The 16,890-nt window shown below is 48.6% G+C and overlaps 1 protein-coding gene across 1 annotated transcript in view; it reads left to right on the top strand.

The window, feature by feature from the left end:
* The first annotated feature begins 7,829 nt into the window (after positions 1-7,829).
* The window catches only part of LOC132250263 (scavenger receptor cysteine-rich type 1 protein M130-like), a 51,532-nt gene continuing 42,471 nt past the window's right edge, over positions 7,830-16,890 (top strand). The window contains exon 1 of the mRNA XM_059726793.1: positions 7,830-7,946. Within this exon, the coding sequence (XP_059582776.1) occupies positions 7,865-7,946 (82 nt within the window). The 5' untranslated portion in view covers positions 7,830-7,864. The remainder of the gene's footprint in view (positions 7,947-16,890) is intronic.

The raw sequence follows: 16,890 nt of genomic DNA, 5'->3' as shown, positions 1-16,890 counted from the left end.
GGGTATCATGTAGGATTATTGAGACAGCATCTTCCTCATAGACAGCTATCATGAGGGAAATGGAAGACTCTATAAACATTTCAAACCCATGTTGTGATTTCTGTTTAAGGAGAGCTTCAGAAAAGGACCAGAAGTATAGGCCTGAGGTGTAAGTATCTTAAGATTGCAGGAGTCATATGGAAGGAGTAGATAAGTGATATCCCCTCAAATGTTGACTGGTGAGATACTGGCAAGTGGTGCACTATGCAGACTTTGAATACATAACCTCAAAGATTTGACTGGCTGAAAATAATGATGTTGTTTACAATAGATGAAATAAGCCATTTCTTTCCTGTGACAAATACACTCTGGGTGCATGCGCACTAATGCAGAGTAATGTTACTGTACAGTAAAATAAGGCACAGCAAACTGCACCAAGGAAAGTGTATGCATGTGCCCCAGTCAATAGTGGGGGCAGTTGAACTGGAGCTCCCTGAAGGTCAGTAGTTCAAATCTACTCTTTCCCTGACCAATGCAGGCTAAGCCAAGCCCAGGTCCCTCCTCTCCCTTTTTCCCACTTCCATCAGGCAGACAGCACTAGGGGCAGGGCTGGGCCACATCAGCCCAACCCTGATCAAGCAAAAGTTAGTGAAGGCACTCCACTTTGGAGGGCTTTCTTTTCAATGGACAGATAATGAGGGTTAATTTGTTATGCAATCTGGCACTTTCAAAGTGCTCTGCAGTTGTGCTCTTTTGTCAGGGTCGGTCTGTAGAGCACTTTCAAGGAGCTGATTGTGTGACAAATGTCACTTCTGTCTGCGCTCTAAGCTTAAATGTAATCTGAATCAGAATTGCACTCATCACTTCCTCCTTCCCTTTCCCATCCTGAAGCACCAGCCCTACCTATGACACTCACCCCGATGTCTGCCTGGCTCCTTTCTCCCCTTGACAGTACCCACTTAGTGCTGCCAGAAAAGAAACCTGAATGGTGGCACTATGACATTACAGATCATTCAGAAGGCCACTCCCTGAACTATCACCTAGGCACTGGATTGATGAGCTGAAATAGTTGGGATTGGGCAAAGATCTCACCTGAGCCAGGCAGTATACAGGGAACCACAGTGCAATTCCCAGGCCTCGCTCTTACCAAGCAAACATAGCTCCTGATCTAAAGGAGCTGCTTTACTGATTACCCTTTTTGTACACCAAGTCAAGATACAATCACATTTCCCAATGATCCTCCATTCCCTCCTAGCCGGTAAAACATTACTACCACCCAAGTTAGAAAAAGAGACAAGAGAGAGGTCTATAACTCAATCTTTTATTGATTACACCCCAAAATATAAGAATAAGCACTTGTTTCCATGCCTATCTAGCTACCTGCAACAGTACAATACAGTGTCTCACCCCTACCAACTGGGGGAGACAAAGTAGGGAGAAAGAAACTGGTATGCAGGCTGGCAGCAGGTTGTCTTGACTTTGCAGATGTCTTCTCAAGGATTCCCGCCATTTACACCTGTAATGGGGCCCCTACCCCTTTACTAAAATGAGAAGGGGTCCAGGCACCACTGGCCCATTGCCCCTTCTTCGTTGCCCCCTCCACATTTCTACACTTTTTCCTTCCTTACCTTGTTGAGTGTTTAGCAGCGTTCCCTTCCCTGCTAGAGGTCCTTTCCCCTTCCGCCTTCCCCCCTCACCTCCTTCCACATCATCTTGGTGCTCTCTCTGTTACCAAATTTGCCCGTTACTTTGGGGTGTGCTCATTTATTAGGGATAGTTTCTAGGGTCTTGGTGATTCTGTCAATGTACTGCTTGTGTTACTATACGGAGCTGTATTTCTCCCTTCTGCAAGCCCTCACCCCCAGTGGAGCTATCTTGCAGGACTCAATCTCAATGGGACTGGGTTCCTCCAGTCACCAAATCAGTCATACACACAAACACACACAAATTAACGTGACACACCTGACCTGGCCAGGCTGATCAGCATGGACAGGCTGACACCCTCATATGCCAAGAATCAGTTCATAAGAGCAACAATAAAATGCAGTCAGACACAAGCACACAGGTAAACAGAATCCCTCTGAATCCGGCTGGGTGTCCAGCTGACACCCTCATGAGCCAGCATTCAGTTCATAAGGGCACGTCTGAGTCAAACTGGGTCAGTCAGCCTGTACAAGCTGATCCCCTTATGTGTTTCAAACTCAGCACGTCCCAAGCTTTGGCCTCTTGATGAGCAGACCCCACAATAATTTAGGCTTCACAGGGATCTTTAGCATAGGTAAAAGAAGCGTTGCTGCAGAGCACGGGAGGAAAAAGAAGCAGAGAAGGAAAAATATACCCAATTACTACCAGTTTGACTATAAAAGTTATTTATTGCTAAACATATGAAATGCATAATAGTACTAGTAGTAATAGACATGCAAAAGAAAAACAAACACAAACAATGACAATACTACCCTGGTTTCACAAGTATTTGGGGAAACTTAGCTCAGGCTTAACTAATACAGTTCAGGTTCAGAAGTTTATGCCTAGACAGAAGAGAGAGAATGCTGGGGTCTCACCTAATCCACGGTACTCAGGCTTCAAAGCTGACAGGCACAGTCCGTAGCACAATCCTTGAAGAGAGAGACGATCTGTTCTTCCAGCGTCCCAAGAATGACAGGGGATGGTGTCAGCACAGGAGTTTTCTTCTTCTTTCCTTTTCTCCCTCTTTCCTCCTGCTTCTTCTTTTTCTTTCTTCTTCTTTCTTTCAGCACACACACTTAGAGATTTTTATACTCTCAGTTCAGCTGCTTCGAAGCACCCTCAGTAGTGTAAATCATTGTCTTTTCTATTGAAAAGGGGTTATCTGGTTTGGACCATCTCAGGAAACTGATTGATAATCAGGAAACACTTAAGATTAGGGAGTAACCCAAATACTTGGGAGCCAGCTTGAGATTCCTATGGATGGCAGATATACTGAGGGGATATCTCATGGTTTCTTCAGGAACAATAGATAGCTTGCAGCATCAGGATTTGGGATTTTTTACTTGTTGTGCACAAGCCTCAGCTTAGCATGACTTTTCCAGATTTAAAGCAATTATTGGGGTGCTCATAACCTTTTGTGGAGAGGACTCCCACCAGTCGTCTCAGGAAAGATATGACAACACCTGGGATTAGGGCTCCAGCAGGCTGGATGCTGTGATGAACCCTTAACCATTGTTCAAATGTTGCCCATACCCCCTCTGACTCGGTCTCTTGCCTCAGCATTCCCTAACCCGGCAACCGAGTTTTAGTCAATCAAGTTTAAATAGGCCTCCCATAGTGGGACCGGGGAATGTACGGCCCGAGATGCCTATTAAACTTAGAGCTGTGTGTGTGTGTCTGGGGGGAGAAAAGTCCTTAGCAAATCCAGATTAGAACTGGTCTGATAAATGCTGAGCTGGGTGTGTGTGAACATGGGTTGATTAACATTGGAAGCACAGATTCCCCATCATGCAGTGCTCTCCTGCTTCTCTGGTCCCAGAATCCACTGCAGTCTCTGCTTCAGGCTTTCTGTTCTCCATTTCTCATGTAAATGAATGGTCATCTGGTTCCATCTCGGATGCAAATGAGACCTAGGGCAGTTGTTTCACCCTTATCACCCTTATCTGGTGAGGTTCTTAGGTGCGTCTTTCGCTGCATCTTAATCAGTTTCGTTTAGGTAGAGGAGGGAAGGGCGGGGGGGGGGTGAGTCCTTTGTGAGTCAGACAGACTGCATCCTGTGCCAGGGTTGCCCAAGAATACAGAGCTGAGGCGTAACATCTCTGTCTGGGCCCCAGTAGTACCCCTAGACTAGAGCCATACCTACAGGCATTGGAGGCCTGCAGGAATATGGCAACTGTATCGATAGAGTCAGCTGGCCCAGGGAGGGGAAGCAGAGGAGTCGTGTGACCCAGAGGGACCTGCATAAGCCCAGACCTGGGACCAAAAAGGCAGTCTGGCTGTCGAAGCTGTCGGGGATGGAGCCCTCTGTGAGCGGCATGAGCACTGGAGCCCACACTATAGAGAGGGCTCTGGCACCCCTGAGTGAAGGGAAGTTGGGAGCCTGCATAGGAAGAAAATTAAGTACTCCAGACACTTTCTGTTGTGTTTTTGTTGTTCTCTGTGGAACCCACTGCCAAGCTGCGTGGTGAACTCTATGCAGGACGTTACTTTGAACCAGGACAAGCAATTTCATTTCCCAGGGGTAGACTTCACTTGCCTCTTTCCCCCTGGAGGGCCAAGTTGTGGTTGTAGGGATGGAGGAGGCCACAGAAATTGGTGACAGGGGGCATCCCAAAATTCAGGTTGCACTGTGCAGAACTTGAGGTCACGGAGTGTGGCTAGAGTGTGTCCTGTAGCCACAGGAGGCCAAATTTGATTGAACTGTGAGCCAGGAGGTGTCCGGGGGCCCTGAACTGCCCATGTGCTGGACAGTGCAGGTGCTAGAACCTGAGGTTAAGAGGAGTGACCCGATCTGCGCCAGGAGCTTGTGGCTCTGAACAGTGGCTCCCAGGCCAGAGGGCTCAGCAAGAGTAAAATTGGGATGAGGCTGAGGGGGGAGCCTTGGGACCCTCTCTTCCAAATGCATGCCTTGCCCCCCCCGTATAGCTTCCCTTCCTAATTTCAACAGAAAGGCATGGTGGATGAGACTACTGGATAGGGGAGAGGCCATAGGGTGTAGGCATTAGTAGGCCCCTAGAAGTACCTTGTGGCAGCACTTGCAAGTAGCCTGCTGAAACTTGGAGAACTGGACAGAACCAGTGTTAATGTAGACTTGGAAGATGCCAATTAGCTGGGGTCTGTTCTTGAGAAAAATACAATTCTGGGAGGGAGAACTTCTCATCTCTTTCCTTCACCACCACAAAACGCTCCTTGCTATCTCCTGTTTCTTTCACTTCACTGACTAGGCCACGTCTAACATCTGCAAAGGTTCACTCTGGAACAGGCTTTCTAGTCTGCTCCAGCCACATTTCTGCAGTTTACCATAAGTCCCTTGAAAGTGGTCACAGTCGACAGCAGGTGAACACATTATTGCAGTAGGATTCTGCCTGCATACAACACGATTGTTATAACAAGGCAAAACATCAGTTGTTACTTTTAGATCCTGTTACACACCTTTTCAAAAGCAGCTGCTTATTCGGGGCCTAGTCTAATATTATTGGCTTGATAAACAGATTCTTGTTCTACTTTGCCAGGCTACTGATTATGATTTAACAATAGCCTTATTGATTGATTGTACATAAGCTTAAGCATGTCTCAGTCATAACTCAGGCTTTTGCTAGGTCGGTGGTCTGCACTGGTTGGTGTGGTCTGTCAGCCACTGACCATGTCTACAGCCTACACTGTGGCCCCTTTGGATGGCTTATTTCCATCAGTGGGAGTAAAATAGGCAAATACCCTTATGGGAGTAAGCAGTGACTGACTCAGTCACCTCTGATGTCACAGGACCTCAAAGTCCTCTTCCCTACTGCAGGAGCCAGGAGTCAGGGTGGAAGAGCAGTGTTAAGCTATTTTGACGTTCTCATTTCCTGACTGTCACCACAACCATTGGAGATTGTTGTGGTGATGCCCAGAAGTCTCCCTGGCAGATTGGATGTAGTTTTCTAAAGGTATCATGTCACAGAAGAACAGAGAAATGCCATCCACCTGAGCATTCAGCCTCTCTCCCCTCAGCCAGCAAGAACCTGCTTCTCCACCTGAGCTATCTCTGCTGCTGCTTGCCAGCGTGACCCTGCGTAGTTTGCTTCCTGTTCCTGCTCCTCGGCTACATTCAGATCTCTGCATCTGTTTCAATGTTATCATTCATTAACAGGCATATATGGCGACTGTGCTGACATTGTCTGCTGGTTCCTGACTGTTGGGTGCCCTGGTGCTGTTGCTCTCAGAGTGCCCTCCAGAGCTGAGAAACACTGACACTTGGGGCAGGAAGCCTTTTTAGTTCTTCCTAGGAAAGGAAGGCCTCCTGAATCCAAGCTAAAAGGCAGGTCTCCAATTATCCACCATTTGGGAGGCTCCATATGAGAGGCTTCAGGAAGGCAAGGAAAATCCCAGGTGATCCCTGGATGGGAGGTGGCACTGTACTCCACACCAGGTCAGTGCTGGCCCTCACCACCAAGACACAGTGTTGACTGCACAGATGTTGCTGTTGTTCCATGTTTAAACCTCACCCTGACAGCTGCAGAGCAGGAGGCTGTGGTTCTTCTCCCACTCCATCCCCTATGGTGTTGGAGGGGGAGGAAGAAGTAGAGGGACATGAAGTGACTCTGACCATCCACCACTTATTGCCCCTCATCTAGAGCTAGTGAGGGGTCATGACTGCTCCTTTGGGGGCTTCTGTATATGTCCACAAAGGGGTAGGAATAGGGGAGGAAAGCTACCGCAAATGAGACTCATCATTAGGGTGGCCATCTGTCTGGTTTTACACAGGACAGTCCGGTTTTATGGTCCCCTGTCCTCTGTCCTCTATTGATATGAAACTAGATGCATATATGTCCTCTATTTTTCACCGCTCAGCGCACCGTCCTCCCCCCCAGCTCCTGCCACCGACACAGCTGCAGCCCCCTGCGGGACCTCCCCGCTTGGCCCACTCCCACCACTGCTGACACAGCCATGGCCGCCTGCAGGAGCTCTCCACGCTCCGCCAGCCTTGGGAGGCACACAACATTCATGGTGGTGGGGACACTTGCACTAAATGCAACTTTCCTCTATTCTTGAGGTACCTTGATGGCCACCCTACTCATCATTCAAACAAGCCCCCTGGGGCCTTCTTCATTGGTCCTGGACATCATGTTCCCCACAGGGTTTTTTTTCCCCATACTCCATCAACAGTGTTTTAGGGAGCCTTTCATGCAACATGGCTTCCCAGCCCATCCTGGTAGAGGATTGCGTCACAGGCTGACAGTGATTGGATGGTCAGACCCTCCAGTGACTGAGCATACAAACCACTTTTTGATGTCATGGGAACTTCATATCTTTGGGATCTTCTGAGCAGTGGGATTTCCTATTCAGGCTGGTGGAAGTGGACAGAAACCAGTGGTAATATCTACCTGCCAGAATGCCTAACAGATTTGAGCCCTACAGCCTAGGTTTACCACCTCAGGCAGCCCTACATACTGGGCAGGGTTCAGAGTCCCTGGGGTGTATTGCTAAATGTGTCATGGTACCACTGATGTGCACGCATAGGCTAAGCAGCAAAAGAAAATCCTAACAGCCTGAACAGGAAGCCCGTGGACGCTCTGCTACCACTGAATGTCACAATGTGCAAAGGAAAGTCTGTCAAATAGTATCGCCACCAAAGTACCATCAATGTTCCTGTTTACGCAGGAAGCCCAGAGCAGTGCTGATCCCCTGAAGGGGCAGAGGTAATTTTCTTTTATTTCTTGACATGGCTGATCCCTTTGGCAAGTCCCATGTCCAAGCTTTTCATTGCATGGAGACATCTAGATCCAGGGTGCTCTGTGAGTTTCAGTTTTAGAGGTTCCTTTTTGCCACCTCTGTTTGTGCATACACATTTATAAACTGGCTGGTGCTCAGTGTCACTGTATTTCTTATCCTAGTAAATAGAGCCATTTCCCGACTGCTCTCTCCTACCTACCCCCGAAACTGTGGTTACATGATCTCGAATGTGACATCACAAGCGCAGTCGTCTCTCATCTATGGTCACAGGCTGAATTTCACCAGTTCATTGGAGGTTTTGGCTGTGAAACACTGGAGATAAACCCTCTGATAATGTCTAAAAAGGTGAAGGTTGTTTCTATTGGCTCCTCCCTGCAGCGGGTGCCAGCTCCTGAATCTATATATTTCCTCCTCTGCTTTGTAGTTTCTGTCAGACACAGAGGAGCCTTGGCAGTGTGACGTGAAGGCAGGGCAGTGCCAGCAAGGGATGAGGTGTAGGATGGCAGTGAAGGGACATCTCTTAGCTCAATGGCTTTGGCTTCTTCTCCTCTTCATTCAGACCAGCCTGGGTAAGGACCTGTTTATTTCACTGACTGAGCTGAGAAAACTAGAACTAGGAAAGTAGTTTGATTTCACTAGAACTGGTGTTTCATTCCTCGAATCACTGAAACTCAGGGTAGGAAGGCAGCAATGTTACAGTACACTTATGTCTCTGGTTATTTCTCTGTTGGTGCTCCTGCATGGAAAGGGCTATACATTTGCGGTAAGTATAGTTTTCCCCAGGTGGAGTCTGTGTATATTGCATTCACTACCCTGTTTCTGTAGCACAGTGAGTCTGGAGCTGTTTTCAGTGAACCTAAGAGCATCTTTGCTTAGAAATCCTTGATTACAAATGAGCCACAAGTAACTCAAAGGGGCTCCTACAATGCTGACTCTCTCTCCTCTGTCTGACCAGCTCTCTGCTTGTTCACAAATGCTGGAAAAAAGGCTAGATAGACCCTCTGTAGTAATTAAAGTCATGTTGCTGTGCTGTGCCTGTTGCACATGCTGGGCTAGCACCAGCAGGGTTTTTCTGATTCCCAGGTATTAACACAGAGCTTTCTGGAGGTTTTCTATGTCTCTGAGCTTGGTGCGTGAGTTCACTGCTCTTCTGGAGCTGAAGCATAAAGAGCTGAAGGTGAAATTGAAAATCAGCCTCTTTTAAAGAAAAAAACAAAGATTTTGCTAGAGACAGACCATAATATCATGCCTGGTGTGTCCAGATCTCAGTCTGTGGGCTGGCAGGAGGTGGGGATTCCAGATCAAAGGGCATTTTCTGGAGCAGTTAATGTTGGGCTGATACCCACTCTTTCCTGGAAATGCGCTCAGACTCGGCTGTGCTTTGGTCTCATGCTTAGACCTGGACATTGCCAGAGAGGAGCAGGAGAGCATGACACTGAAATTCTTGGGAGACCAGAGTTACTTTAATTTGACCCCACCTTTTAATCCAAGATACTTAGCTCTGTATCTCTTCCTACCCAAAATGTGCCGTAATCAAGTTCTGCCTCAGAGGCACATCAGGTCCAACTCTGTGCGCGATTTTCCTAGTTGTTCTCTGAGTATGGTTAGTGACTTATGGATTCTGAAGTCATTTAAGCAGCTCTGTACAAGAAAGTCGTGGTACTGCCTGCCTATTGCCCAGTAAAGTAGTAGTAACAGCTGCTGCCTAGCAAAAATGGGGAGCTGGCTACCAGGGCCCCTTTGTCTAGGCAGCGGCTGAACACACTTTACAAAGAGTGCCTAACCTCCATGCTCTGGGCAAGGCAGGGCTAAAGGTATCTTCCATATTTCCTACTGAATTTGGGGTGGCGTAAGGAAAGGAATATTTCTTCACGGGGCCTTCTTCTAGCCCCATCCCTAAGTCAGACACCTACCCCAAAAGTAGGAACAGTTTTGGGTGCTTATGAGATGACATGCAACAGATACTTTTCTGAATTTTCCTGAAAAGTTTCCTGAAATTTACTGATACAGTGAATTACTTACCTATTGAGAAGTAATACTAAGCTGTGTTTAGGTTTATCATTTTTATGTGCATGTGAACCACCTTTTGTAGCACAATTGTAACTTTGTCATTTGGCTTCCATAAAGCAATTTGTTATTTCTTTGATTAAGTATTCCTTTTCAGACAACATCTTTCACACTTGTGTAGAGTCAGTGAATCAGAATATGCATAATCTCCAGGTCATGCCATAGCGTCCTCAGTGGCTATGTGCAGTTCCTGTAGTCCACCACTGAACTTAGTCAGTGGGCAGTCAGTGACCATATGCGAGATGGTGTGTGTTTTGTCACAGCTACAGTCTGAATGGTCACAAAGACCTCGCTCCTCCTGGGACCTATTCAGCAAGGGCCAATGACAGCATGGCAGGTTGAAGCCAGGTGGGCAGACTGTAGGATCTGTGACAAGGAGCTTATTTGATGGTAATGTCAACCTCCATTCCTCATACCAGAGGATGTCCACTGTGTGGGCCCGGTGCAGCAGTTTGGACCACAGTGGGTGTTGTGATGGTAGACATGCAGCAGGTGGATTTAAGAGATTATCATACAGCAGCAGTCTTGGGTTGGCATAGATCTTCTCCAGTAGCTTGTTAGTTGCAATTTTCCATCGGATGTGAGTGGGGACAATGTTGCTCAGGATTGGGAGCCACGGTAGAGGGGTCGGTCAAAGATTTAGTGAGATGATGCACACTGTCGAATGTAGTTTCACATCAATGACTTGGGAATGGATCACAGTTGACATGGCACCAAACATCAGTACCAGAGAAAAATGATCCTCCTGGTGAAACAAGTTCTGAGAACTTTTCAAGAAAGCCTGGTGTTACTGCCAAAGACCACCCAGACATCATGCAGTCCTATGGCTTTCATGCCATTGGGCCTGCACTCTGAATCGTGCAAGTTAATGCTGAGGGTGTAGGCTGCCAAACAGAGCCTAATCAGAGTCTTACATAGAGTAATCATGGAGAATTCACTATTGAGATGTCCGTTAGGCCTGTGCGAGTAGGCAGCTATTTGATCCAGCTTTGGATCCAGCCACTTCGGATGCCAGCGATCCGATCTGGAGCTCCGGACCGGGTTCCTGCTTTGATCTGGCCAAAGTGGCTGCGAAGCTTCGGAGCTCCTCGGAGATCCTGCCATAGGGTATAATGGGAAGAATCAATGAAATAGCTATAACTTTGTTGTCTGTTGTCTGAGTTGAATGAAACTTGCAGGGGTGGTAGCCCCAGTGGACCTCTGAAGCAGCTCTGAAGATTTTCCAAAGCAGTTTGGAAGCTCTGAACCACTTCAGAAAGCCTAAAGAAGCCAGTGCTTCGATCCGGACATGCTGCTTCAGATGCTGGTGGGTGCAGGGCAGGTGGGCCCTGGCATAAATAGGATAAATTGGTAACTTCCTGCCACCCCCTCTGCCCACTGTGCCATGAGGGCTAGGTCATGTCCCCGCTGCCCTCCGCACCTACCCCTGTCACCCTCCATCCTTCAAAAGTGAACCAAAACTCCTGAAGTGTCCCTTCAGCCAAAATAATTGCCCATCCCTGGCCTAGGCAGACAGAAGTGGTACTCCTTCCCTGCTTCATTGGTAGGGGTGAGAGGTTAGGAGGAGTTTCCCAGGAATAGGTTAGGGCCTATTTTTTAAGTCTGTGTGGTGAGCAGGGATCATGCTTCTCTGTGTTTAAAAAAAAAAATCCCAATTTCTGGATTAAAAAAAGTAACCCAAAATCTATGTTTTCCTGTGATCAAAATGAAACACCACGGTGTATATATCTCTCTCTATACATTAGTGGTGTTTCGTTGTAATCACAGGAAAATGTGGGTTTGGCGTTACTTTTTTTAAAAATCTGAAAATTGGGGATGATTTTATCAGAGAAAAGCAGGATCTCTAGTGATGAGGAGGAGGGTGGGAGGATGGAGGGGCTGGGGCTGGCCAGGGCAGCAGGAGTCTCTGCAGGCACAGGTGCTGAGAATCACGCAGCAGGGACAATGCTCAGCATCTGCCTGCCAGGCATTCAAGAGGCAAGGAGACCCCTGGCCCAGCTCCTTGGGCCCTTTTACACTATGTGTGTTGTTTAGATGCATGTTACGAAAAGGCACCGAAAATTGCCGTTTCGCTAGGTTAGCTGCGTGTGAAAATGCACATTGTTTTTTTTTTTTTTTCAATTGTGGTAGGTTTCAATTTATTGTGACAAGTTAGACTACATCCAACATGTTTTAGTTTTACCATGGCTAACTGTTCCACCAGGTTTAATTTTATCATGATACTTTTGTCCCATGCATTCTTGCACATAGCTGAAATCACCATTTCCCCCATTCTGACATGATTTGTCCGCCAGGTGCCGCTTGGATTCACTGGGAAATCCAGGTCATTTTCAATTTGGTTGCTGGTGTAATGCATGCCTCTCCACAGCATGGGGAATGGATCAAAATTGTTCTGCCTACAGATCAAGCAGATCACCTCCTCAAGGCGTGAATCAAGTTAATTATTTATTTTATTTTTTTACTGAAACCATTTTCTGTTAGTAAATGTACTGTACTCACAGCTTCATGAATCTGAAGCCAGCCCTAGCTTCGGCACTAACCTGCAACTTCCCCCCACTTTCCCAGAGGTCTTTCTAACATGCATCGTATGTTTTGAACAACCCAGAGTTCCCACAGTGCTCCCACAAGTGTCTTAGAGGTCCTTGTTACTGTAGCCTGTCAGGCAAGTAGGCTGTGACAGTACTGGCCCTGCACACTTTGGCACATCTCTGCCCCCCCCCAGCGCACTGGTCTTACCCATGGGGGTGCAACCCAGGATCTTCCCTCCTTGCCATGTTGCTGGCTGCGGCTTCCTTTCCCCAGGACCCCACAACAGGGTTTTTCTCCTTCTTGGACCTTGGGGCTCCCCTGGCCACCCACACAGTGCCCAAGACATGGAAGGCAAAGAGAGGCACCCATATGGGTCCACATGGCCCTGGCTGTCCAGCAAACCCTTGTCAACACAAAGTCAGGTCTTTCTTGCCTTTTCTGCACCCCAACCTGTTTGCAAGCACCTCTTTGAAAGCACAAAAACAAGGTTCTTTTAACACTAGGTGCTCTTGCTCCCTCACCAATGTAGGATATCACATGGGGTCCATATGCCGTTGGCTGTTTGGGAAGTTGCCTGTGGCAGTGCTGGCCTGAAAGCTTTGCCACCCCTCAGCACCACCCAGGGCAATGTTCTTACCAATGGTCAGTTTATAGGTGGCCACCAGATCCCCTCTCGGCCTCCCTTATGGAGGCTGAACAGGTTCAGGTCCCATAGCCTCTGCTCATAGGACCTGCCTTACTGCCCCCTGATAATGCGAGTGGCCCTCCTCTGGACCCTATCGATGCTGTCCAAATCCCTCTTGAAGTGCGGCGCCCAGAACTGGATGCATTACTCCAGCTGGGGCCTGAACAATGTCACATAGAGGGGGAGGATCACCTCCTTGGACCTGCTCATGATGCATCTGTGGATTCATGACAAGGTGTGGTTAGCCTTCCTGACTGCATCCCCACACTGTTGGCCCATGATCATTTTGGCATCAATAATGACTCCAAGATCCTTTTCTGCCTCTGTGCTGACAAGAAGGGAGTTCCACAGCCTGTAGGTATGCTGCTGGTTCTTCCTCCCCAGGTGCAGCACCTTGCACTTGTCAGTGTTGAAACCCATCCTGTTCTCATCCACCCACCCTGTAACCTGTCCACACCTAAATGCAGCCTGTCCCTCTCCTCCAGCATGCCCACTTCTCCACACCTCTTAATGTCATCAACAAAGTTGAACAAGGTGCTTTTCACCCCCTTGTCCAAGTCGCTGATGAACATGTTGACCAGTGCGGGCCGGAGGACCGAGCCCTGGGGGACGTCACAGCCCACATCTCTCCAGTTCAAAAATGACCCATCCACCACCACTTTCTGGGTGCGGCCCTCCAGCCAATTTGCGACCAATCTGACCACGGTATCAACACCACAGTTGCCTAATTTTTTTAATGAGAATGGGCGAGAGAGAGTGTCGAAGGCCTTCCTAAAGTCCAGAAAGACTATGTCCACCACAACACCTGTGTCTAAGGATTTTGTGACCTGCTTGTAGAAGGCCACTTGATTGGTCTGACAGCACCTGCCTCTAATGTACCCATGTTGGTTGCCCCTAAGCATAATCCCCTGCTGGTCCCTTGCAGATGTGCTCCTGGATAGTTTTCTCAAAGAGCTTCCCCAGGACCAAGGTAAGACTAACGAGCCTATAATTTTCTGGGTACTCCTTCCTCCCTTTTTTGAAAATGGGGACCACATTGTCCCTTTTCCAGTCCTCTGGCACCTGACCAGAGCACCATGAGTGCTCATAAAGCCATGCCAGTGGTCCTGCAATGACCTCTGCTACCTCCTTCAGCACTCTGGGGTGGAGATCATTAGGACCTGCTGAATTGAACACATCTAGTCCCACAAGAAGTTCCCTAACTTAGGTCTTCACTGACCCTGGGCTTGGCTACCCCTCCCCTGGGGCCATCAGGGATCCCGGTAGGGGGAATGACCTGGTCCCTGCTCAGAAAAATGGAGGCAAATAAATTGTTAAAGAGATTAGCTGTCTTCTGAAGAAGATGTATTTAGGGGTCATGAGACTATAGTGACTTTGTAGAAATACCTTAATGGCAAGAATCACCAGATCTGGGCACATGAAAGGAGCTCTGACTGATGGGAACACATAGTTATGCTGACCTGGGTAGATCAGCAGTGGCTGGAGACGTTCTACATGAGCAGGGACACCTTCTTCCACATAGTTAGTATGCCGTCACTGCATGTTGAGTGCCAAACAAATGTCATGTGGAAATCCATTGCCCCAGGAAAGCGTGTTGCCATGGCCGTTATGAAACTGGCCACTCCAGCAAGCAGGTGCCAGGTGGCAAAACAGTTTCGCGTGGCTTCCTGCATGGCAGGGGTGGCAATAAGAGAGGTCTGTGTGCTGCTTCAGGAGCTGGCAGTAAACAAATTCATCTGCCTCAGTAACCCTGGGGAGGTGGTGGAAGGATTCAAGGAGATGGGCTTCACAAACTGTGTAGGAGCACTGGACAGCACACAAATTCCCATCCTGTCACCGTGCCAGAACAACTGGTCATTTGCAAACAGAAAGGGATTTCCTTCAGTTTTCCTTTAAGCTGTAGTGAATCACTCTGGAAGATTTACTAACATTTACAAAGGATGGGCAGGAAGCAACCATGATGCACCTGTCTTTTGAAACTCACCACTGCCTGGGATGGTGGAGAAGGGCTCATATGACCCAGGACTGGAGGAGGTTGTCATCTGGGGTGTTTCAGTGCCGCCCCTCATAATTGCTGATACAGCTTACCCACTCCTGCCCTGGCACATGAAGCCAGACACTGGGCAAGTGACTGACCCCCAAAACAGCCCTTCAATTACCACCTAAGCAAATGCCGCATGACTGTCGAATGTGTCTTGGGGTGCCGGGAAGCCCGGTGGAGGCCACTGAACTACAAGCTGTAGGTAGAGCCAGGGACCATGCCCGTGTTCATAGTGGCAGCATGCATGTTGCACAATATTCGTCCAACACGGGGTGAAATTTTCAGTGAATCTTGGGCCCTAGTTTTGGGGGAAATGAGAGCAGCTGCCAGATCTAGATGGAGCCAAGCAGGGCAAGGAGGTGGGTTAGACATTCAAGCAAACAGTGGTAGGGGAGCTGTGGTGAACAATTTCCTGGTGGCACACATAATGGCTACTCAGGTGGGCAAATGTGCTCTGTAACACCATTAGGCTCCATGCTTTTGTGTACCTGCAGGGTTTTTTTTAAATCATGTCATATTTCATATAAGTTTGAAACTCAATAAAATGTTTCTGATAAATGGTTTGGATCCCTTTGATAACAGTGTCTGGGTGTTGCCATGCTAGTGGTTTCGCTTTGCAGGGCAGGGGTGATCAGGGATGGAAAAGGAGAAAGACATCCTCAATGCAGGATGGAGGGGTGCTTGGGTGATGTGACTGTGGGACATGGGGGAAGAGCATGGGCTGCTCAGTTAGGCACCTGAAGGAGAAAGAAATTTTAGCAAATGTCCTTGGTGTGGGGAAGGGCCTGAAGATCAGGCTGGAGCAGTGGTGGGTGGAAGGTGGGACTTGGGAACACGGGCAGGAGGGGGAACTGCAGGGACTGAAACACACACAGGCACTGCATCAAAAGTTACTGTACTATCTCTCTAGCCAGCCCAAGCATCAAACCATGGATTTATATGTAAAAGGTATTTCCTATAAAGAAAAAAAAAAGTGTAGGTTGTCACAGTGCGGGCAAGTGGAGGAAGTTAGTAGTGGCATCAGATTTCAAACTAAGATATAGAAAAGAAGTCATTTGATAAGAGCCACAACAGTTTGGACGTGGAGGCTGTGGCAGAAATGTCACCGTCGGTGCCCCACTCCAGAGACCTGTCTCTGCCAGCCTGAGAGGCTGGTGTTAAATCCCTCAGGGCGGGGATCTCCCTCCTTGTCTACATGACAAAAGCCTGGGGCCTGAATGCTCTGGTCACCTGGGCGGGGGGTGGGGGGGGGTAAAGGCCCGACCCTGCGCGCGGGCCCAGGTAGCCAGGGATGCTTGGCAGATTGGTCGGCTTGTAGCCAGTATTGGCAGCTTCAATTGGACCGGGCTGCTGAGGTCAGAGAGGGGATAAAAAGGCCCGGGCCAGGAAGAAGACAGCCATTAGCCATGCGGTCATACAGGTGAATCTGAAACTGGCTCTCTCCTCATCACTGCATGCTCCAAGAGTGACCTGCCTCCAGAGGAAACTCCAACCACCTCTAGATGATGCGAGTGAGTAAGCTACTCGAGATCCGATTAGATATTTAGCTTCAGTAACTCAGATGCGTGTTTAAACGGCTACCTCACCCACCCAGGTTTGCTCTATGGGATTCCTCTGATATTGCTCTACCTTTTACCCTGTTTCTGTCCTACCCCCTGTAATCAATAAAGTTCTCCTTTGTGACCGGTGTGGGAGACTTATTGAGGGGTGGGTCTAAATTATGCTAAGGAGGTCCCTTAGGTCTGCAGACTAAGGGAGGCTTCCCTAATCAGCCCCTGACTTGGGAAGTACCCCAAGTGCTTGTATTGGGTCTAGTACCCATTGGACAATCAGGCCTGTGTTCTCCAAGGTGCGCAGAGCCAGAATTGGGTCCAGAGCCTTGGATGGTGGCAGCGGGAACCCCAGGCTAGAGGGTGTGCTCCAGGGAAGGGGTCGGCCGGACATAAGGCACCCCAAGGGAGGCACTCGGAGCCTGGAAGGTGGGCGGGCGCAGGGAGGTGGGCGGCTCAACGCCGGAGCGCCCCCTACTGGCCCTCCACAGAGGCCTTGAAAGGGCTACGGTCATTGGTGTGATAAGGAAGTCAGGTTGTCTGGGCAGGAGGACCAGACCACACCATGGTTTGGGCAATAGAGATGGGGTTAATGCTGTTTCCATGTCTGCCTTGAACCAAGAGGCTGGTAATCAAAGCAG

The sequence above is a fragment of the Alligator mississippiensis genome, chromosome 4 (genome assembly GCF_030867095.1).
Source record: "Alligator mississippiensis isolate rAllMis1 chromosome 4, rAllMis1, whole genome shotgun sequence".
Lineage (NCBI taxonomy): Eukaryota > Metazoa > Chordata > Crocodylia > Alligatoridae > Alligator > Alligator mississippiensis.
Note: the sequence above shows the minus strand (reverse complement) of the source record. Positions and strands in the feature narration are given on the sequence as shown.